This window comes from Fringilla coelebs (genome assembly GCF_963513975.1).
Source record: "Fringilla coelebs genome assembly, chromosome: 1".
Taxonomy (NCBI): Eukaryota; Metazoa; Chordata; class Aves; order Passeriformes; family Fringillidae; genus Fringilla; species Fringilla coelebs.
The window spans coordinates 22,346,667-22,368,016 of record NC_140028.1 but is presented as its reverse complement, the minus strand read 5'-3'; the positions used below and the strand labels follow the sequence as shown (position 1 = coordinate 22,368,016).

At 37.7% G+C, this 21,350-nt stretch overlaps 1 protein-coding gene across 1 annotated transcript in view; it reads right to left on the bottom strand.

Annotated features, from left to right (window-relative positions):
* RGS22 (regulator of G protein signaling 22) overlaps positions 1–21,350 on the bottom strand; it is a gene marked incomplete at both ends in the record, with an annotated part of 57,921 nt that overhangs the window by 452 nt on the left and 36,119 nt on the right. The window contains 9 exons of the mRNA XM_084201923.1: positions 189–297; positions 2,026–2,403; positions 5,855–5,995; positions 7,488–7,667; positions 10,561–10,722; positions 14,448–14,606; positions 15,220–15,382; positions 18,373–18,521; positions 19,018–19,110. Of these exons, the coding sequence (XP_084058049.1) occupies positions 189–297; positions 2,026–2,403; positions 5,855–5,995; positions 7,488–7,667; positions 10,561–10,722; positions 14,448–14,606; positions 15,220–15,382; positions 18,373–18,521; positions 19,018–19,110 (1,534 nt within the window). The remainder of the gene's footprint in view (positions 1–188; positions 298–2,025; positions 2,404–5,854; positions 5,996–7,487; positions 7,668–10,560; positions 10,723–14,447; positions 14,607–15,219; positions 15,383–18,372; positions 18,522–19,017; positions 19,111–21,350) is intronic.

Below are 21,350 nucleotides of genomic sequence, written 5' to 3'. Positions count from 1 at the left end.
CTTTTTCCTTCTTAGAAAATAAACCACTCATGAGTACAGCACAGAGAGCAACTCCCCTACAGACAGCAAAAGAGAGGCAGAGATTTCTGTACACAATTTAGAAGAAGAGCAAGCAAAGTCCTTGTACTGCAAGAATTTCACCTATGCTCTAAGCTTGTCCTGCTAAACTACAGAGCTTGGTTAATAACCTGCAGGGAGTGATGATGATGATGAGGTTTTCTGCAGATCTTCTTGCCTTTTGATGAGTATTCTTTCCTGCTCCAAGGCTTCTATGTACTTGGAATAGGACCAGGAAGCCTGCAAAAACCATCAAAAACCATCAGCCTTCAGGTCACATCACTGTAATTTCTGATCCATTTCAACAGTAAGATAAAAAAGGTGTTTATGTTATATTCCTATTACTGGATAATTACAAATATTAGGATTTTTTTTTTCATTACAATATTGGAATAATGGGAGAAAGAAGTAAATAAGTAAATCTCAAAACACCAAATTAAGCAAGTTTGACAGATACAATGTTTATATTTATTCTCCATCCCTGGTCTGAACATTATTCTCTCTCCCTTCTTCAAAAACAAAGCAGAAGATCTTTACCCTCCCAAAATATCATTTGTGCTATCAGGACTTAATTTTATCTCTGTGCTACACCCTTAGTCCTTCCCTTGGACTATGATTGCTCTGTTTGACATTAACCCAAACCAGCAACTGATTTGTGTGGTGGAGAGGAAATACATATAAGAAAAGCAGTTTCTAGCTTATGTCCTTTCACTGAATGTCTCATGAGCCTCACAGCTCCTTCTGCCTGCCCTCTCCAGCAGAATGCTGCTACCACTAGAGGCAGATCAACTGGAGATGCCATCCTTTCCTTTTCTAAGGATAAAATACTGCTTTTAAAGAAAACAACCACAGGTAAGATTGCATATAAATAATAGGTTGTTCTTCCAAAGCAGGATGAGAACTGCACTTTTATTTGGCCTGGTTTTTATCTTACGGCCTGAGAGGTTTGGAGCCAATTTGTCATACCATGATTCAGTAAGAACTTCTATCACCTTCCTGTTGTAGGAAGGGGCTTGCAGAAGGAAGAAGAAACTGCCCTTTAAAATATTATTGTTTTTTATGACCTCTTCTTGAGGGCTTAAATGTATACCAGGGATGTACTGGCTCACTCAACTCACTTTTTTTTTAAATAGGTATGAGCAAAAGTAAAAAGGTCCACTTGAGAGTAAGAGTGTCTATGCAATTCACACTGTGATTTCAGATTTTGGGGGTATTCATGGTACCTTTTTCTATATTCTGCTCTTCACTACCATAATGCCATGGGAAGAGCTCTATGGAATACAAGCAGTGGCCAAAGCGTGATTTACTCCCAATTCACATGATATATCTGTGCTTATGTGGTTGCACAGGTTCCCTGTTATGTTCTGGCAATGCCAACTCAGCCATGAATGATCCCTTGATATGCCCAATGTAGCATGTCTGTTTTTCCCATTTCCCAGTAAAACAACTGTTACCTTTTCACTACTGATTTGATGCATCGTCAGAGTTGTTATGGAAGAAGCCTTAAAGTTGTATTTGCTGTCAAATTTTCAAATACCTAGATTTTCTAAAGGAGTTCAACTTCAGTTTTTGACATATGACCAGAACAAGACTCTAGCCTAAACCAAATTCTTTCAGGATATGAATTTCACAAATAATGAAAAGCTTCTTATTCCAGAACTGAACTACCTTTTCTTCAATTTATCTTTAAATATAGATTCTTTTTTAATCCATACACCATAAGACATTAACATTCTGTTAGCTGTTAACACTACTCAGAACCCACATTTTTAAAAAAATTAATAAAGAACAAAAAAAAAATCACCTGTCAGACAGGCAAACTTAAAACAGCAAAGCTAATTGTAGAGGAATGAACAGTTATTGAAGAACCATCTGACAGCAGTATTCAAAACCAAACTCCCTCCTCCCCTTTGCCCAAGATCATTTTATCTCTCTTGAATGACATCTGTAGGAACATGTATTATTTACCTTTCTCCCATGTCCTCCTGTAGGTGCTAAAGTTGTTGATGATCTTCTCTTCACATCAAGCTCATCTAGCAAAACACTCTTTGGCACTTGAGTCAAGGGCTTAAGCTGAGTCAAGGGCTCAGGCTGAGTCAAGGACTTAAGTTGAGTCAAGGACTTGGGTTGAGTCAAGGACTTGGATTGAGTCAAGGACTTGGGTTGAGTCAAGGACTTGAGTTGAGTCAAGGACTTGAGTTGAGTCAAGGACTTGGGTTGAGTCAAGGACTTGGGTTGAGTCAAGGACTTGAGTTGAGTCAAGGACTTGAGTTGAGTCAAGGACTTGGGTTGAGTCAAGGACTTAAGTTGAGCCAAATTAATGAGTTTTTCCCCCGCTTCTTTACCCTGCAAAAAAACTCATAATTAGATGTGAACAATAGTTACAGAGCTAAAGTAAAAAGCAAAGTCTGAGGAACAAAAAATTGTCATTGGAAATTAGATAGTGTCACTTGCAGTAATGTTTTGTAATGCCTATTTTCATAATTCATCATTCTGAGCATATTTTAAAGTAGCAGCTGCTTTTTTAAAGCATTTCTTTGTTCTAGTTCATATTTCCTGTCCTCTACACTCCTACAGACCATCTTTATTTCAGATTCAATACCTGCTCCAAAATATAGCCAAGTGACAGGGCAGAGATCTACAATAGAACATATTTTAAGGACAGAGAGGACATTGTGAGCCTCTAATTTGGCCTCAGGTATAAATGTAGAATGTAGGATTTGTTGTGATTAATTCCAGCTTGGTCCAGTAGCTGTGTATGAACTACAAGTATACAAGTTAGGAAACCAGGCAATGTACAATCTACACTGAAGTACAAGGCATGGTAACCCTTGGCAAACTGCTCTGGGGATTAACTGTTTGTCATTTTCATGTTGGTTTGTTTCACCTTTGCACATTCTGTTTGATGATCCCAAAACTCTTCATAAACATCAATTGATGTTCATATTTGACATCACAAAGAGCTCTCTCCAAGAGCTGAATAATATTACCCTCCCATGTTCCAAGAGAGGAAGTGAGGAAAAAAAGGGGATCAAATTGTTCCCAAAGTCACTTAATAACCCCCTGAAAAATCTGGAAAAGGACCACTCTGTCTTGTTTCCTTGCTCCCAAAGTGCCTTTTCCTTCCTCGTAATTCCCACTGTCCTATGAAGCATCAACTCTAAGAATGACTTTTGGGTACAGAGCTGCCCAGGCAGTGTGATGCTGATCTTCTCTGCAGAAACAGGCTCAGTACCTTCTGTGGCACACTCAGAAGGTGAAATGGGGATGCCAATGCAAACACAGGGGCATTGTGAATACTACTGCACTGCAGTTTATGTTTGCTGGCTCTCTCAATGAGAATGGTGAATTAAGCAAGTTCTTTAAAAATGACTTCTCATAATAAATTAAGCAATGTTATAATGGATTTAGATCCCATGCCATTATATCACTTACTAACAAATAAGCTTATTGATAAGAGACATAGCAGAAACACAAAAAAGGAAAATAATGTTGATGGCTTTCTTTGCTAAGGGCATGGAAAGAGTATGTACAAACCTACAATGCAAGTTAAAGCTAAAAATTTAAAGCTATTTTGTGCACTTAAAAGCAAAAAAATTCCAAAATCTATTTTGGAGATAAAATGCAATCATGTATACAACAAAATACTAGTACTGGCATCAAGGCAGTCTGAAAAAAGTGACATATATTTGAAAGTATGTGACATGTGCATCTAGCAGCTAACAAAGGAAAAAGTCCATTGCCTGGATGGCAGACTGCCCCTTAAATAACAAATAGGCACACAAAAAATATTGAGATAGTCAAAAAATACCAAGTTATGTATCATTGCTCAGTGAAAAGCTCCTTATCTGCCCATTTTTCCCACTATACTACATGAAAGTTCAACTCTTATCTGTTCAGTTCTGAAACTGAGGTGAGCACAGGTAGATTCAGTGCCCCAGGGAGACATGTGTAAAGGAAGAAGAAAGCAAATTCCTCCCCTAGGACTATGATTACTCTGTTTGACATAAACCCAAAATAGCAACTGATTTGTGGGGTGGAGAGGAGATATATATAAAAAAAAGCTGTTTCTAACCCTTGCCAGAGCTTTGGTCTTGTTCAATGAGCCTGATGGGGCAGAGGAACATAGTCCTTATTTTCATTGCCAAGAAATCATCACCTTCCACAAGCCAACAAATGAACCTGCTATTGCTCATGTTAGATGAAACTTATCAGTATCCTTCAGGGATACTGCATCATTTGAATTATGCTGTCACATAATTCAAATGAGGACAGAAATCTCAGGCAAGAGAACAGGAAATGGTAAATTATTTAAACAAAAACAGAAAGAAAAAAGGATTTTTAATATATTTGAAAAAATTATGTGTTGCACCCGTTCTTTTACGAAATTTTAAAAGGTAACTGGTTTACTGATTTTTTTTTTTTTGTGAGGCAAAGAATAGTCTACAAATTGTTTACTAAGGAACATTTTTTGCCTGTCATTTTCTAAAATTTCTTACTCTGTTTCCCTGCTTAGAAGCATAATTCACCATCCCCATTTGTTCTTCATAAAAGCTAGGCTTTTGCCCTCCTGCCTAAGATTTGCTCTTTATTCCTTGATCTTGATCAGAAATCTCATAGACAGGCAACAAACAGATGGAAAATAAGTCTGTGAAAACGCAAAAGTTTATTACTTGGAAATATTGCATTCTTGCACTATAAATATTGCCAATGGCCTTGGCAGACATATGTATATGGAGACATTGTGCTTTGGAGAAAGTAAGATGAGTTCTTGGATTTTAGACTTCCCTTGACATTGGTGTGTGGCCTTGAGTAATGCTTCACTGGTCCTCAGCTTTCATGTGCATAAAGAAGAACAACAATGTATATATGTTCTTACAGGTCTTTGTCTCTATCTGTCCACATATCTGTGTGGTTCATATCACGTGGAACATCTCCACACATCTACATGGTACTTAGAATATGTCAAGGTCTCTGTAATGCTACTTATTATAGTTTGCAAGTCCAGTAATTTCTCTGTCCTTAAAAGAATGTTCTCTCCTCAAAGCCTGCCAAACAATTGTATTTAATAAAAAATAAACTTTTTCAAAGCCTATAATCAATAGAAAAAGAAGTCCATTATATTTTAATTTTAAAAATCCAAGAAAAACAGTTTTACAAACAAGCATTCCATTGTAGAGGTCACAGTTTTGTTAATGCGCTGGAACTGTCTGGAAACTTGCTGTGAACAGTCTAACAATTTCACTTTCAAAGCTGAGAAACATTCAAGAAAAGGCAAAGATTTTGCAAACTAATTACCACATAAATATTTGTTTTAACAATGTGCAGGATTTTCAAATAGTCCTTCTGGAAAATAGATACAAAATCAGTTTTGGTTTGGCTTGGTTTGATTTCAGTTGTGGTCCAGAACGTAAATTCTAATATGAGACAATATATGATGAAAGTCCAAACAGGTCTGCAGTAGCCCACAGTACACATAGACTGTACACAGATTTATTGCTCTTAATTCAGCCTTCTTTTTTGCTCTTGTCTTGGCACAAAAGGTGACTAAAATACATTTTTTCCTCTGGTTAAGGAAAGGAGTATTCCATTAACTCACCTGCTTCAACTCCAACATATGTATATGTACTGGCAGCATTGGGAAGTAATCACCTTAGGACTGGGTTGCATGTAAAGCTTAAAATCTAACAAGATAAGGTAGCTTTGGATCAGGCTGAGAAAGGGATATTTTATTTCATGTACCTTTGCTCGTGTTACTCACTTCATCACTGCTCACCTGAAACTTTATGAGCCTTACCTTTCCTGTTATCCCTTCCATCTTTAGCATCTCTTTTTCCTTTTTTTTCTCCAAGGAAACTAGAATTTTGAGATTCTCCGGATTGCTTTGAAACTCACAAAATTCAGGCCAAAATTTAAACAGAAGAGCAAAAATACTCATCTGCACAGGAAGAAAATAAAGTCAATCTTGACCGTATTAAGGAAACAGTTGACTGTAAAATAAAATGCACAATGAGATAACTATTTTTTTTGAACACGCAGCCTTGTTCCTCCCACGTACTCTGTCCTGACATTTCAGCCCAGCTTTGCTCGGCACATGCTTTTCATCAATGTGTTTATTACTGGTGAGAAATCTTCCTAAAACACAGTTAAAAGGCACTTTCTTTTTTTATATTTCCCTAAACAATTGTTTGCATTAATGAAAACATCCATCACTTTTTACAAGTATTCTTGATAAAATATACACCAGTAGAATTGCTTTTGCACCACTGTTCTGCTCAAGTATTTCAAATATTCAGTTCATTAGGGAGAGGGCTTTTTTTCCCCTCCTTAAGAGAAAGGAAATACTTTTTTGCCTCTGGAAAGGCTCTTAAACCACATTACAGATCTATGAGCAAATCTTGGATAATTTTTAAATGATATAATCTCTCACAGGGTCGTTTTTGAACTAGAATAAGAAAAACAATTTTAGAAAAGCAAACAGAGGGGCTCAGTGAATTCTGTTGCTGCACGTACTAAGGCTCACATTTTTCAATTTATTTAGATGTTTAATTTGCATTGAGAAACTTGGCTTCAAAGGAGCCAAGCATGCTCACTGCTTCTGGCTCAAGAGGCTTAAAGTGACATGTGAGCCACCGTCGGGTTCCAGTCACAGCTTTTTGGCCTAGTTCTTCCTTTGGTTTTGTGCCACATTTCTGGAGTTCACTGGGTTTTACACAGGCTGAAAGGAGACTTCTCTTTCTCTTAGGACCTATATGAACCCTTTTCTCTGACAAATCATTCATCTCTTGTCATCCAAACACTTTATGGACTCACACTTGATGTCTAAAGGTGTCAGCGGCAATTTTATAGGAAAAGAAGAACAACTACTTTTCTTGGACTTAGAAGATAAGACAAGGCAGTATCAAGGGATAAGAAAATAGTAAGTCTGTATTAAAGGTTCCAAAATTGCTATTCAACCTGATTAACAGAAAGATCAGAGAGAAAACTACAGCCACTTAATACACACTTTCTGTAATAAAGGAGGGAAAGATATTCAGCAAGTTAAGCTGTCTTTGTGCTTGACTCACATCTGCGTTTTTCGTAAAACTTGAAAACCACAGACTTTCTAACTACAAATTACTTCTGTGACATTAACCAAGTGGTAAAGAACAAGCAATTAAGAACATAGACAGAATTCATTTCTACTGCCAGAATTCGTAACACAGACCTGGATAACACCTTTCCAGGATCAGCTAGTGGTCAGAGATTTTCTTTACTGAGCAGTATAAATCTCTTCCATCTCCACCTTACAGTCATTGAAATATATGACTATAGCTTTCTCCTCCAAGCCCGGGCTTGTGTGTGGAGTCCTAACTGTCACATAAGCAGCAAAGACTGTTCTTAAAATCAGGCACTCAGTCTCTAGCCACACGTATCACTTGGCTTCTTACCTGTGCCTCTCTAAAAATGTAAGGTCCTAGTTCTTTTCTGTGCTCCACAATCTTCTTTGCTTGTTCAGGTGGGATGTCAATCTGCAAGGCTGGGGGTATGGCAGAATTAATAAAGCAGTCAATAATAGCTGTGATCTTTTTCTGAACTATGGTATCAGCACAATGAGAATGGCACAAGTCCTGAAAGATAAAAATACCATTTTCAGTCAATGGAGAGAGACACAGGCAAGAACTTTTAAAGGGCACCAGTCATCAAAGAGCTGTAGTCAAACAAAAATAATTATACAATAAATTCCTTTAGTATGCAGGGCAAAATTCTTTTAGTAAATGTGCAAGGTCAAAACCATACTTCAGACATGTATGAGGCTTCTGGTTTGCAAATGCAGATACATGGCAATCATTGCTTTTAGGTGATAATTTCTGCCTGCATGTTTGGATGTAACAGCATAGATTTTAAATGCATACTGGCAAATAAGAGACATTTCTGAAAAGAGAAACACATCTACAAGTGTGAAATGCACTGATTTTCACAATGAGCCTCCTATAACTTGCAAAGCCATGGTAACTAAAAGATAAAGAAATGCTTTAAGTGTTCCAACAAAAGAGGGGAAATATTTAGAGGGTACAAGATATTCTAACTAGGAGTGTTGTCACAATAGGCAACAATGTTAGCTACCAGTACAATCTTCCATTTATTGAAATCTTCTACTTTCACCATTCATTAAGATTTTCTAGTTTCCCAAAACCTCAGGGTTTGAAATAACTCTGTACACTATAGAATACAAAAAACCCTGACCTTACAGGAGTGAGATGTCAAAGGAACACTGGGGTTTTCTATTTTTTTAATGTGGTCCTATCATTCTTGTAAAACCTATTATTACTGCATTTTGACACCCTGACGATGCCACCATTGGACTTGACATGAAGGAAAAATAACTCAGTGTCCTTCCAACACTTTGAAACATGAACTTTCCCTTTATCCATATATTTCAAGAAATTTATATGACACTAGAAGACTATCATGTATATCTTAGAGACACGATGAGCACTCAAGAGTTTTCAAGAAGAGAGCTCTTAAAATGAAGAATCTGAATTTAGTTTTGGTATAGAAGGCTGTATATTTACTTTGCAAAGAAATTAAAACCATGACTTTTAAACAGAAACGTGGTATGTGAAAGAGTTGGCTTGCTTTGTTATGAATATTTTTAGTTTTGGGAAGGGAAAAAAAAGAATTATAACAACTATAATAAAGAAAGTAAGGCAATGCAAAAACATATTCAATATATCCTTAGAATATATAATATGGCTTTCTTTGCTCATCTAGCACAGAAGGCAGAGAGCTGTAGTAAGTAAAAGGGAAGACAAACAAGCCATACGATATGAAGAGAGATGGGACTGAGCGTAGATAACCAGATAGAAACGATCCGTGGAGTTATGTTTCTTCATATTTGTTTAAATAAAAAAAGTCTTGGTTTTGGATTGTCCCAAGATGTGCCTCCAGCCTGATGGGTTATGGGAGTGATGCAGTCACTGACAGCTAAAGGGAGCTCTGTCTAAACTGATGGCATGATAGGGCTCAGACAATACAAGTATGCACTGTGCAAAGTGCTGCCCACGCCTTTGGCAATATTCCCGCAGTTCAGCCTGACCCACAACACTCCTACTACTCCAGCCCTTTGCTTCTAAAAGAGCATCAACTGCCAACCATGACATTGCATGCATGGAGAAATCTGGTCAGATTCAACTTTTTCTGGATAACAAGACAAATAAAATTAACATAAATGCAGGAAAGGGGGTGGAACAAAAAACAATGAAGGCTTTCTTCAGAGAGCAGTTCTACAAAGAAAAGAATTAAGACCACGCTCCACATTAATTTGCAGAAAGTTTCCGTGTCCTCCATAATGTAGCAATGAAGAATCAACAAGAATCAACAAACCTTCAAATATGTAGAAAAGGATTTATGTCATGGAACACCAGGCACCTTCATACCAGAGTTTAATCTAAGCTAGTCACACTGTAACCATGAGAGAGAGACCCCCAGGGAACATTTCAGCCAGAGATCCCTTGCCTGGGGATCAGAACCTTTGTGGGGAAGAGAGATTGTCCCCTGGAAACAGGAGCTTCACCTTCTAAAGCAGACACCAAATTCAAATTCATAAAATTAAACAGTGAAAGTACACCCACACGCCTGCAGCGGATCTCCAAGTGCTACTGCAACAGCAACTGTGTTTACAGCCCAATTTCTGAGCACGTTAGCTAATCTCATGCTCCCTGCCTGCCATGTGCACACAGGCTATGTTCAGGAGCTCAGGAGAGGTTCTGGTAGCACTTTTGCATCAGGAATATCCCAGAGGCAAAAGGAATGAGGAATACATGAAAGATCTGTGGTGACCCTGCATGCAGTCCAGGATTTTCCTAGGAGGCTGCAGTGTGATTTCAAGTTTCACTCCAGAGGTTTTTCGTTGTGTTTCAACCCACACAAGCAATTTCACTAAACCTCATGTATCTGGGAGAGATGTAATCCCTGCTGACCTTTCCCATCACATTTCACTTTGGTCCCAAGCTCAGCTCAAGTCAAATTTGATTCTGCAAAGTGCAAGGGAGCTGCAGTCTGCATTGTACATATAGGTTTTTTTGATACCATCTTTATATCTGTAGAATTTATTGAATTTTAAAGTTATCTGTCATTTTTGAGAAATTACCAAATTTAGATGGCAGCTATAAGGACAGAATGAACATTTTAATGCTTGCATATTTCTACTCCTCAACAGATGTATACCAAACTCTGAGCATTAGCAAGACAGCAGTGTTCCTTCTAGAGACTCAGAAGAATGCTACAGTTTGAAGAAGCATAAAGAAATACAAGGATAATGCATTTGAGTCAAGATTAGCTACCCTTAAGAAGTGAGGATTTTCACTGATGAAGAAAACAATTTAAACAATGAAAGAGGCTTTACTATGAACAACAGAATGCCTATAGATATTTTTTGTTAAAATTCTGCTAATATGCAAGAATGGATGCATTTGCTGACAAACTGAATGCTATTCATTTTGCTCTGTTTTACCACCATACCTTATACTTTTGCACCTCTTGCCAAAAGAGCACTCCGTTCCCCAGGAGGTCTCCCTTCAGTTCCACAAAGTGTTGAAACAGATTTGCTGTCACTGGATCCAAGAGCGCCTTGCGGAAAGCAATTATTTCACTAGATGAAGAAACAGTCTTATTGTCCACATGCTGTCAAAAGAAGAAATAGATGCACCAAATAAACTTTGTTTCAAAAAGCAATAACAAAGGCATTAGTTAGTGTAAACTGACTGATTCTTATCTTTGCACTGACCCTAACTTTCAGTAGTTTATAAGTTTATGACATGGATACAATAAAATGTGGCAAGGTTTCATTTCTTCCTTTCCTTTTTTTTTCTAGTTTGGTTTGGGGAACATTTTTTGGAAGATGTGATGGAGAGGAAATGACTGACAATGATTTAGACCATATGACTGCATACTACAAAGTATAGAAACAGCTCTTGTTATTGATTATGGTAATGGGCTACTTTTCTAGAGAACAGTTTGAGTTTTATGCAAACAAACAACAAAGGAAAAGGAACACACAAACCACAGAGCTTAAAGTTGTAAAATGCTTCTGACAGGGATCTTACCAACAGAATGAGGTTTGAAATGTGTTGCTATGATCACCCACAGAAGCCAGAGTTTGCTCTCTGAAATAAAGCTACCAATAGTAAAATAGAATTTAAAGTCATTGAGACATTTTGGAAATCCTTGTGCTGCCAAACACAGAACAGTAGGCAGCCAGGAAAGGGTGGGGAAAGAAAGATGGCTTATGCAGGGACAGTTTGTTTGAACTGAAGTTCATGCTGGCCTGCTTTCCTGAACAAACAGTTCTTGTGCTGTTGCTGAACAGCAAGCCAAACAACATCCCTTTTGTTATCAGATGGATGAATGAAAACCATCTTCTAAAAGTGGTTTAAAACTCTTGAAGTCCTGGAGGGGTGGAGTGCCGTTCAATGGTGAGCATCAGTCAGAAACATTTTTAGTTGTTGCCAACAGTTCTGGAAATCTAACCTGATCCCAAGCTGAAAGGGTTTCTGCAACTTATCTTAAAACCAGGAGTTATGCTCAGTGTCCTGTCACAGAGCCTGCCAGGGGTAACAGCCTACCCTGGCAAGGAGGGAAGTGGCTGTCCAGAGGGTCCTTTGGTGAAAATAAAGTCAGTTCAATTTAGGCAGTAGGGTTGGATCTTCTGAGCCCTTCTCCATTTCTCCAAACATGTTCTATTCCCTGTGACCAGAATTCAGGGAACCTTTGAGAAAAATTATTTCTAGGGCATATTCATGAAGGGAATGCTTCCATCCCTATACCAGTACGTAAACACCACTTATTTTATGGGTCAACAACCTTGAAGCAGAACATGGAAAATAATCATCTTCCTGACAAACAGACAAAGGGAAAACTCAGTTAACAGAACCCACATGCACTTTGGGTCCCTTTTGTGCTGATGGTTTGCATGGATAATTGGTGACCGGGTCTCCAGTTTGATTTCAACAGACAATAAAAGTTCAACTGAACAAATGTACACAACTAGTATGCTGGCAATCACAAAAAGTTCACTGCTCTTCAAGAGGAAAAAACTGGCAAACATCTGATGAAATCTATTATTACAAAGGTTTAAAAAGTTTAAATTTGATATTATCTCAGTGCTGTGAGATTAAAATACAATTCTAAATGAAACAGATACTGTGAGATATGATTAAACCTGCCCACTCGGCTGCATACTTCACATTCCCTTTTGTGTCTGCACGTAATCCACTTGCAATAATAAATAAACTACCAGATGCTGGAATGAACATCTTGTCCAAATAAGTCCACTGCATGCAAAATACAGATAAATGTGAATTAAAGGTACAATATTAGTTTAAGGAGTGTTAATAGTGCTCCAAAGGCCACAGTGAGAGACGTTTATTTTCAAGTATGACCTCTCCAGACAGAAAGGGAGAGAAAGTTACCATGAACATCCAGCAGGGAACTAAATTCAGGAGTAATGTGAGTAATCAGTCCACTGTAACCAGTACAGTCGTGATTGCTTTTAACAGCATTACATTTGGGCCTCACACTGTCAACAGGGAAATTGTGAAGAATGTGCAAGGTCCAAATGAAAAAGACTGTGAAACTGCAGACACAAGAGACATAGTAAATTTCACTCGTCTTCCACATCCCGGTTGTCTTTTGCTGGTCTTTGTGGGAAAGATCTTCAGTTCTGTCCCTTATCTATAGTTAATGCCATGCCTTCTTCAGCTATAAATGAGCACCTGCTCATTAAGACTGGGGAATTGCAGAAGACAAGAGGCAACACCAATCAAACTGTGCACTCCACTGGTGGTGGAGTTTACTTCATCCATAATGTTCTAAGAGACCACTTATGTGAGAAATAAATTTTGGGTTTGATTTTTTTTAGTATGAAATACTTTTAGTTCCCTTGTACAGCTGTATCATAAATACAGACTTGATCCTGCAACTTCTTTGTAGCTGAATTATACCTCAAACAAAGGGCAGGTTTCCTGAAAAAGGACTACATAGCATGCCCACACTGTTTTGTCACTGTGAAATATGAAGCCAGTGGAGAATGTCATCTGGTTTCACTTCTTCTAAAATACTTTCTTCAAAGAATCTTTTCATCCTCTAAATTTTCAATAAGAAAAAGAAAAAAGCAATTGGACATAAATGGAGTTAGGAAAAGCCTAAAAGCTCATTAGAAATATGTATTTCCTGTAAACTGTTTATTTGTGTTGAACACAGCATTTTCTAAACTAATCTCCCTGCCAACACAGTGCAGCAGGTGCAAAAAGAGGCACGAGTTAGCTTCCAGACCTGGAAGCACCTTAGCCTCATTGGTCTTCTGCTAGGGCTTGTAAAGGAGGCAGAGTTCAGCTAAAAAAAAGGCAGAGGGTTAGGATTTTTTAAAATTTAATTCACATAATTATTGTTAAAATTATAGTTTCTCTTATTAAAACCTATACTTTTCAGATTGCTTAGTGCTCTGAATCAATGGAAAATACTCAGTTTATATCCACTTCTGACAACACTTCTGACTACCTTCATGATGTTATAAAGATGAGAGAAAACAAGTTTTATGAAGCAATGCAGTTGCATATGTGTCTGCTTGGTTGAACTTTGAAGTTACCTTCTGCTATGACATTCACATGTCAGAGCTGTTGTGGAAGTGCAAGACACCAAGTCTTTGCCTCTGCCACCAGCAGGATGATTCCCTTACAAGGATCACAGCCACAGAGGCACTCATAACAGGCAGATGTCAGCTCTGCCCATTCCTCAGTCTTTCTAATGAACCAGCAGGAGTGAAAGGCTCCTCACTCCCAGCTTTGTGGCAACTTTCTGAAGTAACCAATTGGAGCAAGGCTTGTAGCAGTTAACCTCCCCACTCAGAAGAATTTCACAAGTCCTGAAGTCAATTCTACAGCACTGCAGCTCCAGATGGGAGAATGTGGACAGCATAAGAGAAAGAATTACGGCATGGGAAGCTCACTCATTTGCTTGTGTTCTGGTCCCCTTAGGAAAATCCTTTACACAAAGCAGTATTTCTTCAGTGTGCAACTGTATGACTAAGGCAAAATGGCATAGACAGAGTGTAGTAAGGCAGCAAAAATTAGGTCACTCTCCTGGCAGGCTGGATGGCAGCAGAGCTAACACCAGCTCCCTCAGATTTGGTATCTAACAATAATACTGTCAGTTAAACTAAGCCTTCAGATGAATTGACTTTGCACTTACCAAGATAAAAGTTTCAACCTGCACATGCTACAGCATCTCTTTCAATGTAAACTGAAAGTAAATTTTGGGCTGCTTTTCCTCTGAACCTTTCTACCCCAATGGTAAATTATGAGCCAAACAAAAAACAATGCCTGTACATGTTGCTGTTGTTAAAAAATTACCTTTGCTTCTTCCTCTGCTCCATGGTGTTCATCTGCCAGGAACAATGGCAGCCATTGTTTTTCTAATCTCTTCTGGACACATTGCTGAACTTGTAGCAGAACCTCTGCCGAAAGCTGATCATGAAGGCTTTGTCTCCTTCCTTCACCTGAATGCATTAGCTAAGCAATCCAAATACAATAACACATGACATAAACGTTTGTGTATACCCAAAGTCCTTTATCTCTCTACATCCTTGATTTAGCAAAGCATGAGCTTAACTGTAAGCAAAGCACTTAATGCATGCTTACCCAAGGCTCACATGTACTTTTCATAAAAGGGAACAGATTACATTTGTCCCTACCTATAATAGGATACAGACTCTGGTGAATAATACCCCAGCTTGACCAAGTAAATTGCCTAAGTATCAAGATATATCAGAGCACCACAGCTCAGACTTGCTGTCTGTGGCTTTACTGACATACTAAAATAGAAAGCTGGAACAAGTCACTGTGCCTGAAAGTCCTTTTTACACTTTTTCTGAGCTGTCTTGTGCATGCTCTGACTGTGGCCTGTGACAGTTCAGGAGAGATGTCCTGTAAGAGGTAGGGAGGAAAAGCCTGAACAGGAAGGAAGGGACCTATACAACCAGAATAGAACCATATTTCTGGCCAAAAATATAGGTAATATTTGAGGAGATAGCTTGGGGAAAAGCTGGAGCAGACCCACTTGTGGATTTTTATCTCAGTCACAGTCACAGTGATTGTTCTTTATGAATGGCTCTGTAACTGCTACCTCTTCTTGTTGTTCTCTGGTAGCTGGGCTGTTGGGTCCAAAGAAGTACTCGTTATTTAAGTACTTGGTTTTAATGTCTTTTGATTTTTCATCACTTTTTTCTTTATCCTTTTGGAGCAGCTTTCTGAACTCTTCAATATCTAGCCAGCACATGAGATCCATGCTACAAACAAATTTAAACAGACTGTTACTTCACTATTGAGTAAATTTCATCAACATTCTAGGGAGTTATTAGTTTAACCACAACTATACCATACCAAAGTATTCAAGACCTAAATACCAGGTCAGATTGGGCTGAAATTTTATGTAATTTTTTCTCTGCTGGTACCATCTGCTGAGACCATGGCACTTGCTGAACAGGCAGAGCAAACTTATATCTTAGACATCTCATTTAGGGTGCCACCTGGGAGTACCCTGAAAGGAGTAACCTCCTCAATATGCCACTGCTAAATCCAGCAGGGACTGTGGACCAGAACCGTCATGCGGAGCTCACAGAGAGCATGAAGAGTGAAACAAATGAGAATTTGAATCAGTAGTGAGGCTGCGAGCCCCTGAGAAATGAGTTGACACCTCCTGCTCTGCCTCCTTGTTATATTGCCTGAGAAAGGAGCAGGGATGACAGCTGGGAACATCAGCCCAAGAAATCACCCCCTTTCTGCCCCACGTGAAGGGCTAGAGTTTAAGTCAGTCTGCAGTTGAGCAGATAAAAACAATTAATGGCAAAATTTGTTTCTGGGGTTTTTTGTGGCCTGCTTTCTCATAAATTACCAATTCTACCACTTATTTAATTAGTGACAAATCATTTCAATGATGCAGTTCTCAATCTATATATGTTCATAATGTTTGAGTGTACACTATAAATTTGTTTGTTTTCATAGAATCATAGAATGGTTTTATTCTCTAAACCAGACAACAGAATAAATGACATATCTGCAATTTTAGTTTAATTTGTTTGACTGTTTTCTGACAGTATCCTTTATATGAACATTTTAGTGAGTACATTCACTGTATCTGCAGGAGGAAATATGAAACCTTAAATTCAGACAAATCTGTTTCAGTTTTCCATTTGGTTAATAACTGGCTTTTTCAAAACATTAATCTATGAATAAAATGTTCAAAAGCATCTGACTGATTTAAGAACAGATGTTCTCCTTTCAAAAGTCTTTTGAGACCCTTACAGAACCCTAAGTTCTATTGAGACTGAAATTCTTTCATTTGCTAGTTCATCACAACATGACTAAGTTCACACAAATGCAAGTGATCCAAATTACTGTGGTTTTGTGGAGTAACTCCTTGGCCTCTACCTATGAAAACTGACCAAATATGTGCATATTTTTAAAAAGTAAAATATATAATCTTCAAGTGTGTTAGATAAACTGTATAGTGGTGGCTTATCCTGGCATACTGGATCAGGAACACATTCAGAGTCAATTAGCCTGGCGAGACTAACAAGTGGTAATTCACTAACCCGAAGTAACACAGATTGTCCTGCAATTGTGTGAATTTATCCTATTTATTTAACAAAGTATTAATTAATGGAGCTTTGCTTAGTTTCTTAACAGAATTTGTGCACAGGTACTCAGCAGCCTGTGCTTCCTGAAATTTGGATCACTTACATTTGGACATTATCAGAACCATAAGTTTTGATGAAAAGGCAAATGATGTGTTCATTGTTTTTTTCTGACATTTTCCAGACCGCATTAGTTCTAGGATCCCTTCAGCTTATTAAACACCTTTATTGTAGTGTGTCAGCTGGACTCCAAAGTAACTAGTCTGGACCCAGCTCTAAAACACTTCTGTGAGACTTTTTCAAATGTTTTTCTTCATTATGAATGTTTATTAAAAAAAAAAAAACCTCCATAAATTAAACATTTCTCTGCCTGGCTCTACCACTTAGGATGGGATTTGTCTGTGATTAACAAAGCAGGAAATACCAGAGACAATTCAGCATACCTGTCCATGACCTGTTATCTGCTGATTCCTACCATTTCCTCAGTTAGAGAAGAACTCAAGACTAGTGGTCTCTGAACCACAATGTGTGAAGGGGGTGTGCAAGACCATTTGTTGAGGGGCAGCAAGAAAATATTAAAATTTTAGTAGCACATGTATATAATGTATAAAAAAAAATATATATATATATATACACACACAGACACACTAAGGTTCCATGCTCAAGAAGTTTTTACTGATGAGATGCATGAGCAAGAAATTTGGAGACCACTGCTCTAGACAACTAACTCAGAAGTCACCTGACTACAGGCAGCTAGACCATAAGAATTTCCATCTGAACTCATTATCTGCAGTCCTTTTGTAGTCAGTAATCTCAGGAATGATCCATTCAAATGGGTATAAGACTTTTCCTTCAGAATTAGGAATATTGTGTCCAGAAGTATATATTTTTGTCTCTCTGACTACAAAGAGATCTATGTGATGATAAGCAGAAGTGATGACATGGAGTCTTGGCCAGAGGAGTTCTGTGCCAGATGCCCCTTTCTGGGCAGTTTTGAAAAAGCTGACCAATAACCAATGTGAAGCTATAGCAGTGCTTGACTAGAAGCAACAGCCAATATGCAAAGCACCAACTCATGGGAAGCCAGATTAAAGGAAGGAAGCAATAATTTAAAGACAAAAGAAAAAGTATCAGCTTCTGTTCAGATCTTACTTTTAAAACAAACAGGCTCACCTTTTCAAAAACCCTGCCTAAGGTTGTATCTGCTACAAGCTAGTACTTAAATCTGTTCAGCAGACACAAAACTGTGGTTACTGTCACACTATGACAATAACATGCCTGTTTTCTATTTGTACATTTTTATAATAACCAGCATTAATTTTTAAAATGTACTAGATTGAATCTGTACTAAAAAAGAGAAATTTTACTCATTGTAGGCTAATTGTTCTACTCAGGGGTTTGCCACTAATCAAAGCAGAAACTGAAAGCAGAACTGTCATACAAGTATGTTTGGACAGGAGAATTTTTATCCCAAACATGTTAAGACAATTCAGTTGTCTGAACAATGTGTCTGTGTGTTTCATAAATATGCAAAGACTTTTTTAAAATACTAAAATCTGTCAACATTTAGATAGCCAAGATCATTGGCAAATATTTCTTCTGAACTTAGAAACAGGTAAAATAATAATAATAAAGAAACGTACCTAGCAGAATGCTTATCAAGAAAAGCCTGGAACTGTTCTAACTTCTCTTTGTCATGGATCAGGTCAGACAGATTAGGACCTGCCAATTCTTTGGGAGCTTGATGCAAGTGCTGATCTTCTTTGAGAGCCCCTGTGTCAGCAACAGTACTCTGAGGGGAGAAATTATTTTGCTTGCATAACTGCTTTTTTCACCTCTGCATTTTGCTCAGTCTAATAATCCTTGCATTAGATAACCTATCTCTGTAAAATAGCTTTCTAATCACTAAGAAAATAAATTGAGTTAAGGCTCCAGCTCCTTGTTAGCTTTACTTTTATGTTTGCTTTAAACATATCAGTGTCTGCAGGTTCCATAATCAAATAATCCAATATATACCTGTAATTCACTTGAAATGGAGGCATTTACTCAAGAGTAGGGGCCCAAAACACATTCCACAGACTTTAGGTCTGATGTTGATGGAACTGACAGAAGACCTGTGTATCTAATTAACACAATGACTGTCAATCAGTCCCCAAAATGAATGGTAGAAATCAGACTATTTGCTTTTCCAAACTAGCATCTGGTCAGCTTTTCATTGCTGATACTCAAAGTGTGAACCCTCTCTGACAGAGAAAGGGTTTGTTTTTGTTAGTAGGTACTTGTCTTACCTCATCCTTCTTGGAACTACTCACTTGATGCAAAGCCTGGAGCTCTCTAAAGTACACGGAGTCCAGCTGTTGAGTTTCTTCCACCAACTCCACCTAATAAAAATAATATCTTGTATCACCCCTACAGTACACATTATAGAAAGATGGAGAACTGCATGGGCATTTTGCCAGTGACAGTGGATAGAAAAGAATACATTTGTCAGCAATGAGATGGATGTTTAGAAGAGACAAGAAATCACATTCTTGTAACAAACAATTCTATCCATAGCTCTGGTAGAACACACTTTTCCCATCTGTGTAGGATCAGATGCAGATTTCTATAGAATACTACTAAATAAGCTAACTATAACTTTAGGCAAATTGATTCAAAAAATTGCTAAATTCTAATGGGTACATAATATATCATGTATGTTGTGCATATATTATATTGTGTATATTGAGTCAGACATACCTGATTGCCTATACCAGCAAATTGTATGCAAAACTGCCACTGAGAAGCAGAAAAACAGTTCTTAAAACTAGGACTCTCAATGGGAAGCGTCAAGAAGACAGAGTGCCGCAGATTTGGAGAAACAGAAATTTAAGATGAGAAAGATGTTAAAATATCTAAACAATAAAGATGAAAGCTTCCTGACTTTCAGTCTTGTCCTCTTTCTTAAATTATTAATTGTGTGTGATTTGAATTCATGAAGTTGGCATTTTTAACTTAATTAGAAGCTGTATGTAACTAGAGCAGTTCTTCACGTTATGTACAAACAATCAGTAACAGTGAAAGAGATATTTGGTGATCCTGACTAAACCACTTAAATGCAGATTTTAGAATATTTAGCAAAATCGAGCCAATGCCTTACACTGATCTGCATGCCCATTACAAAGATTAGAGAGCTGTGATTATCTTATACAAGTGTTTATGTGGCAGAGAGAGATGAGAATGTTTAGAATAATATTCATGACACTTTCATCTAAATGTGAATACCACACTAATCACTGTGTTATCTGAATGCCTTCAAGCTCGATGTAACTTTATTCCCTTGTTATAAAGTGCTTTGGGCTATTCTTTCCCTTAAAAGAAAATATAGTTTAAAATTAAATAGTAAAACAATTCAGAACATTTTTCATAAAGTTTGAAGAGAAAGCAGACAGAGGCAGAATGTGAGTCAACAGTAAAAAGAAACTCTCCTGATTTCATGTTTTCATTTAAAGAAAAACGTAGATATATATATTTTGAACATGCCCCAAATGAACAATTTTGGACTCACCTAATTCTTGATAAAATATCTTGTTTCATTATGGGCCAAATATGTCCTGATATAGAGTAGAACAAAGGGGAAGAGTAGAGCCAGGGACTGAACAAAATACAAAGCAGACGTTGTCTTTGTGCTTGGGAAGGAGTGTGACTAACTATCAGCCTGCACCTAGTACAAAGAGACGCTAGTCCCTCCTAGAACAGGTCGTTTAATGTCTGTGTATTGTAACTCTTCACAAACACTTGTAATGTGCAGTCAAAAGGATTTTGTTGGTTTTTTGTGCTCAGATTAAGATCTTTGTGTTATTAGGGCACTGAGAAGTCTGCATGTAACCTCACTTGCAAAGGAACGCATCCTCCAAACTGAAAGGGCAATAGATTATCCTGTGGTAAACTCAAGGAGATATAAACTGACACATATATTAACTGAAAGGAAAAGTATATCTCTTCAATTCTTACTTTTCACTAGAAGCACTGAAAACAGAGAGCTCTAAAGCAGACTCCTTTTTATGCAAAAACGATGTATGAGAACCCTTGGCTGTGCTGATGATTTGACTCAGTAAGGACTGGCAATAGGCTCTGGATAACCCTTACAGAGAGCACGCACAGAAAATACCCAACTAGAAAAGACTAAAACTAGCCTGATAGAAATTACATAACGTTTCATATTCATGAAAAGTATCAGTCAATTCCAAGGTGCACTGCAGGTCATAAAGAATTATAGCTGAAATAGTTCAGAAAAAATAGTTTATCTGAAAGGTTAGAAAAGACGTTGAAAAGCAAAGAAAATATTTTACAGATGTGTTTGGATTACTATATTTCATTTCACTAAGTTTCTCAAAGTTTCAAAACTTCTAAAGGATATTATGTTATCACAGGATGAGAGGGAAAATCCCCTTGTGAATTAAGTAGAAGGTAGAAAATCAAAACCAAAGAAATAAATAACTTTCATTATGGGGTGGGGCTCCTATTGGAGTCTCACAGGGACCTGCTCTGAGGCTGTTTTTTAAACATTCAGAAACTATCTGGAAAAGGAGGTGAGTGAGGAGACAACAAAGTTTGCAAAATGATTCCACAGAGCAAAAAA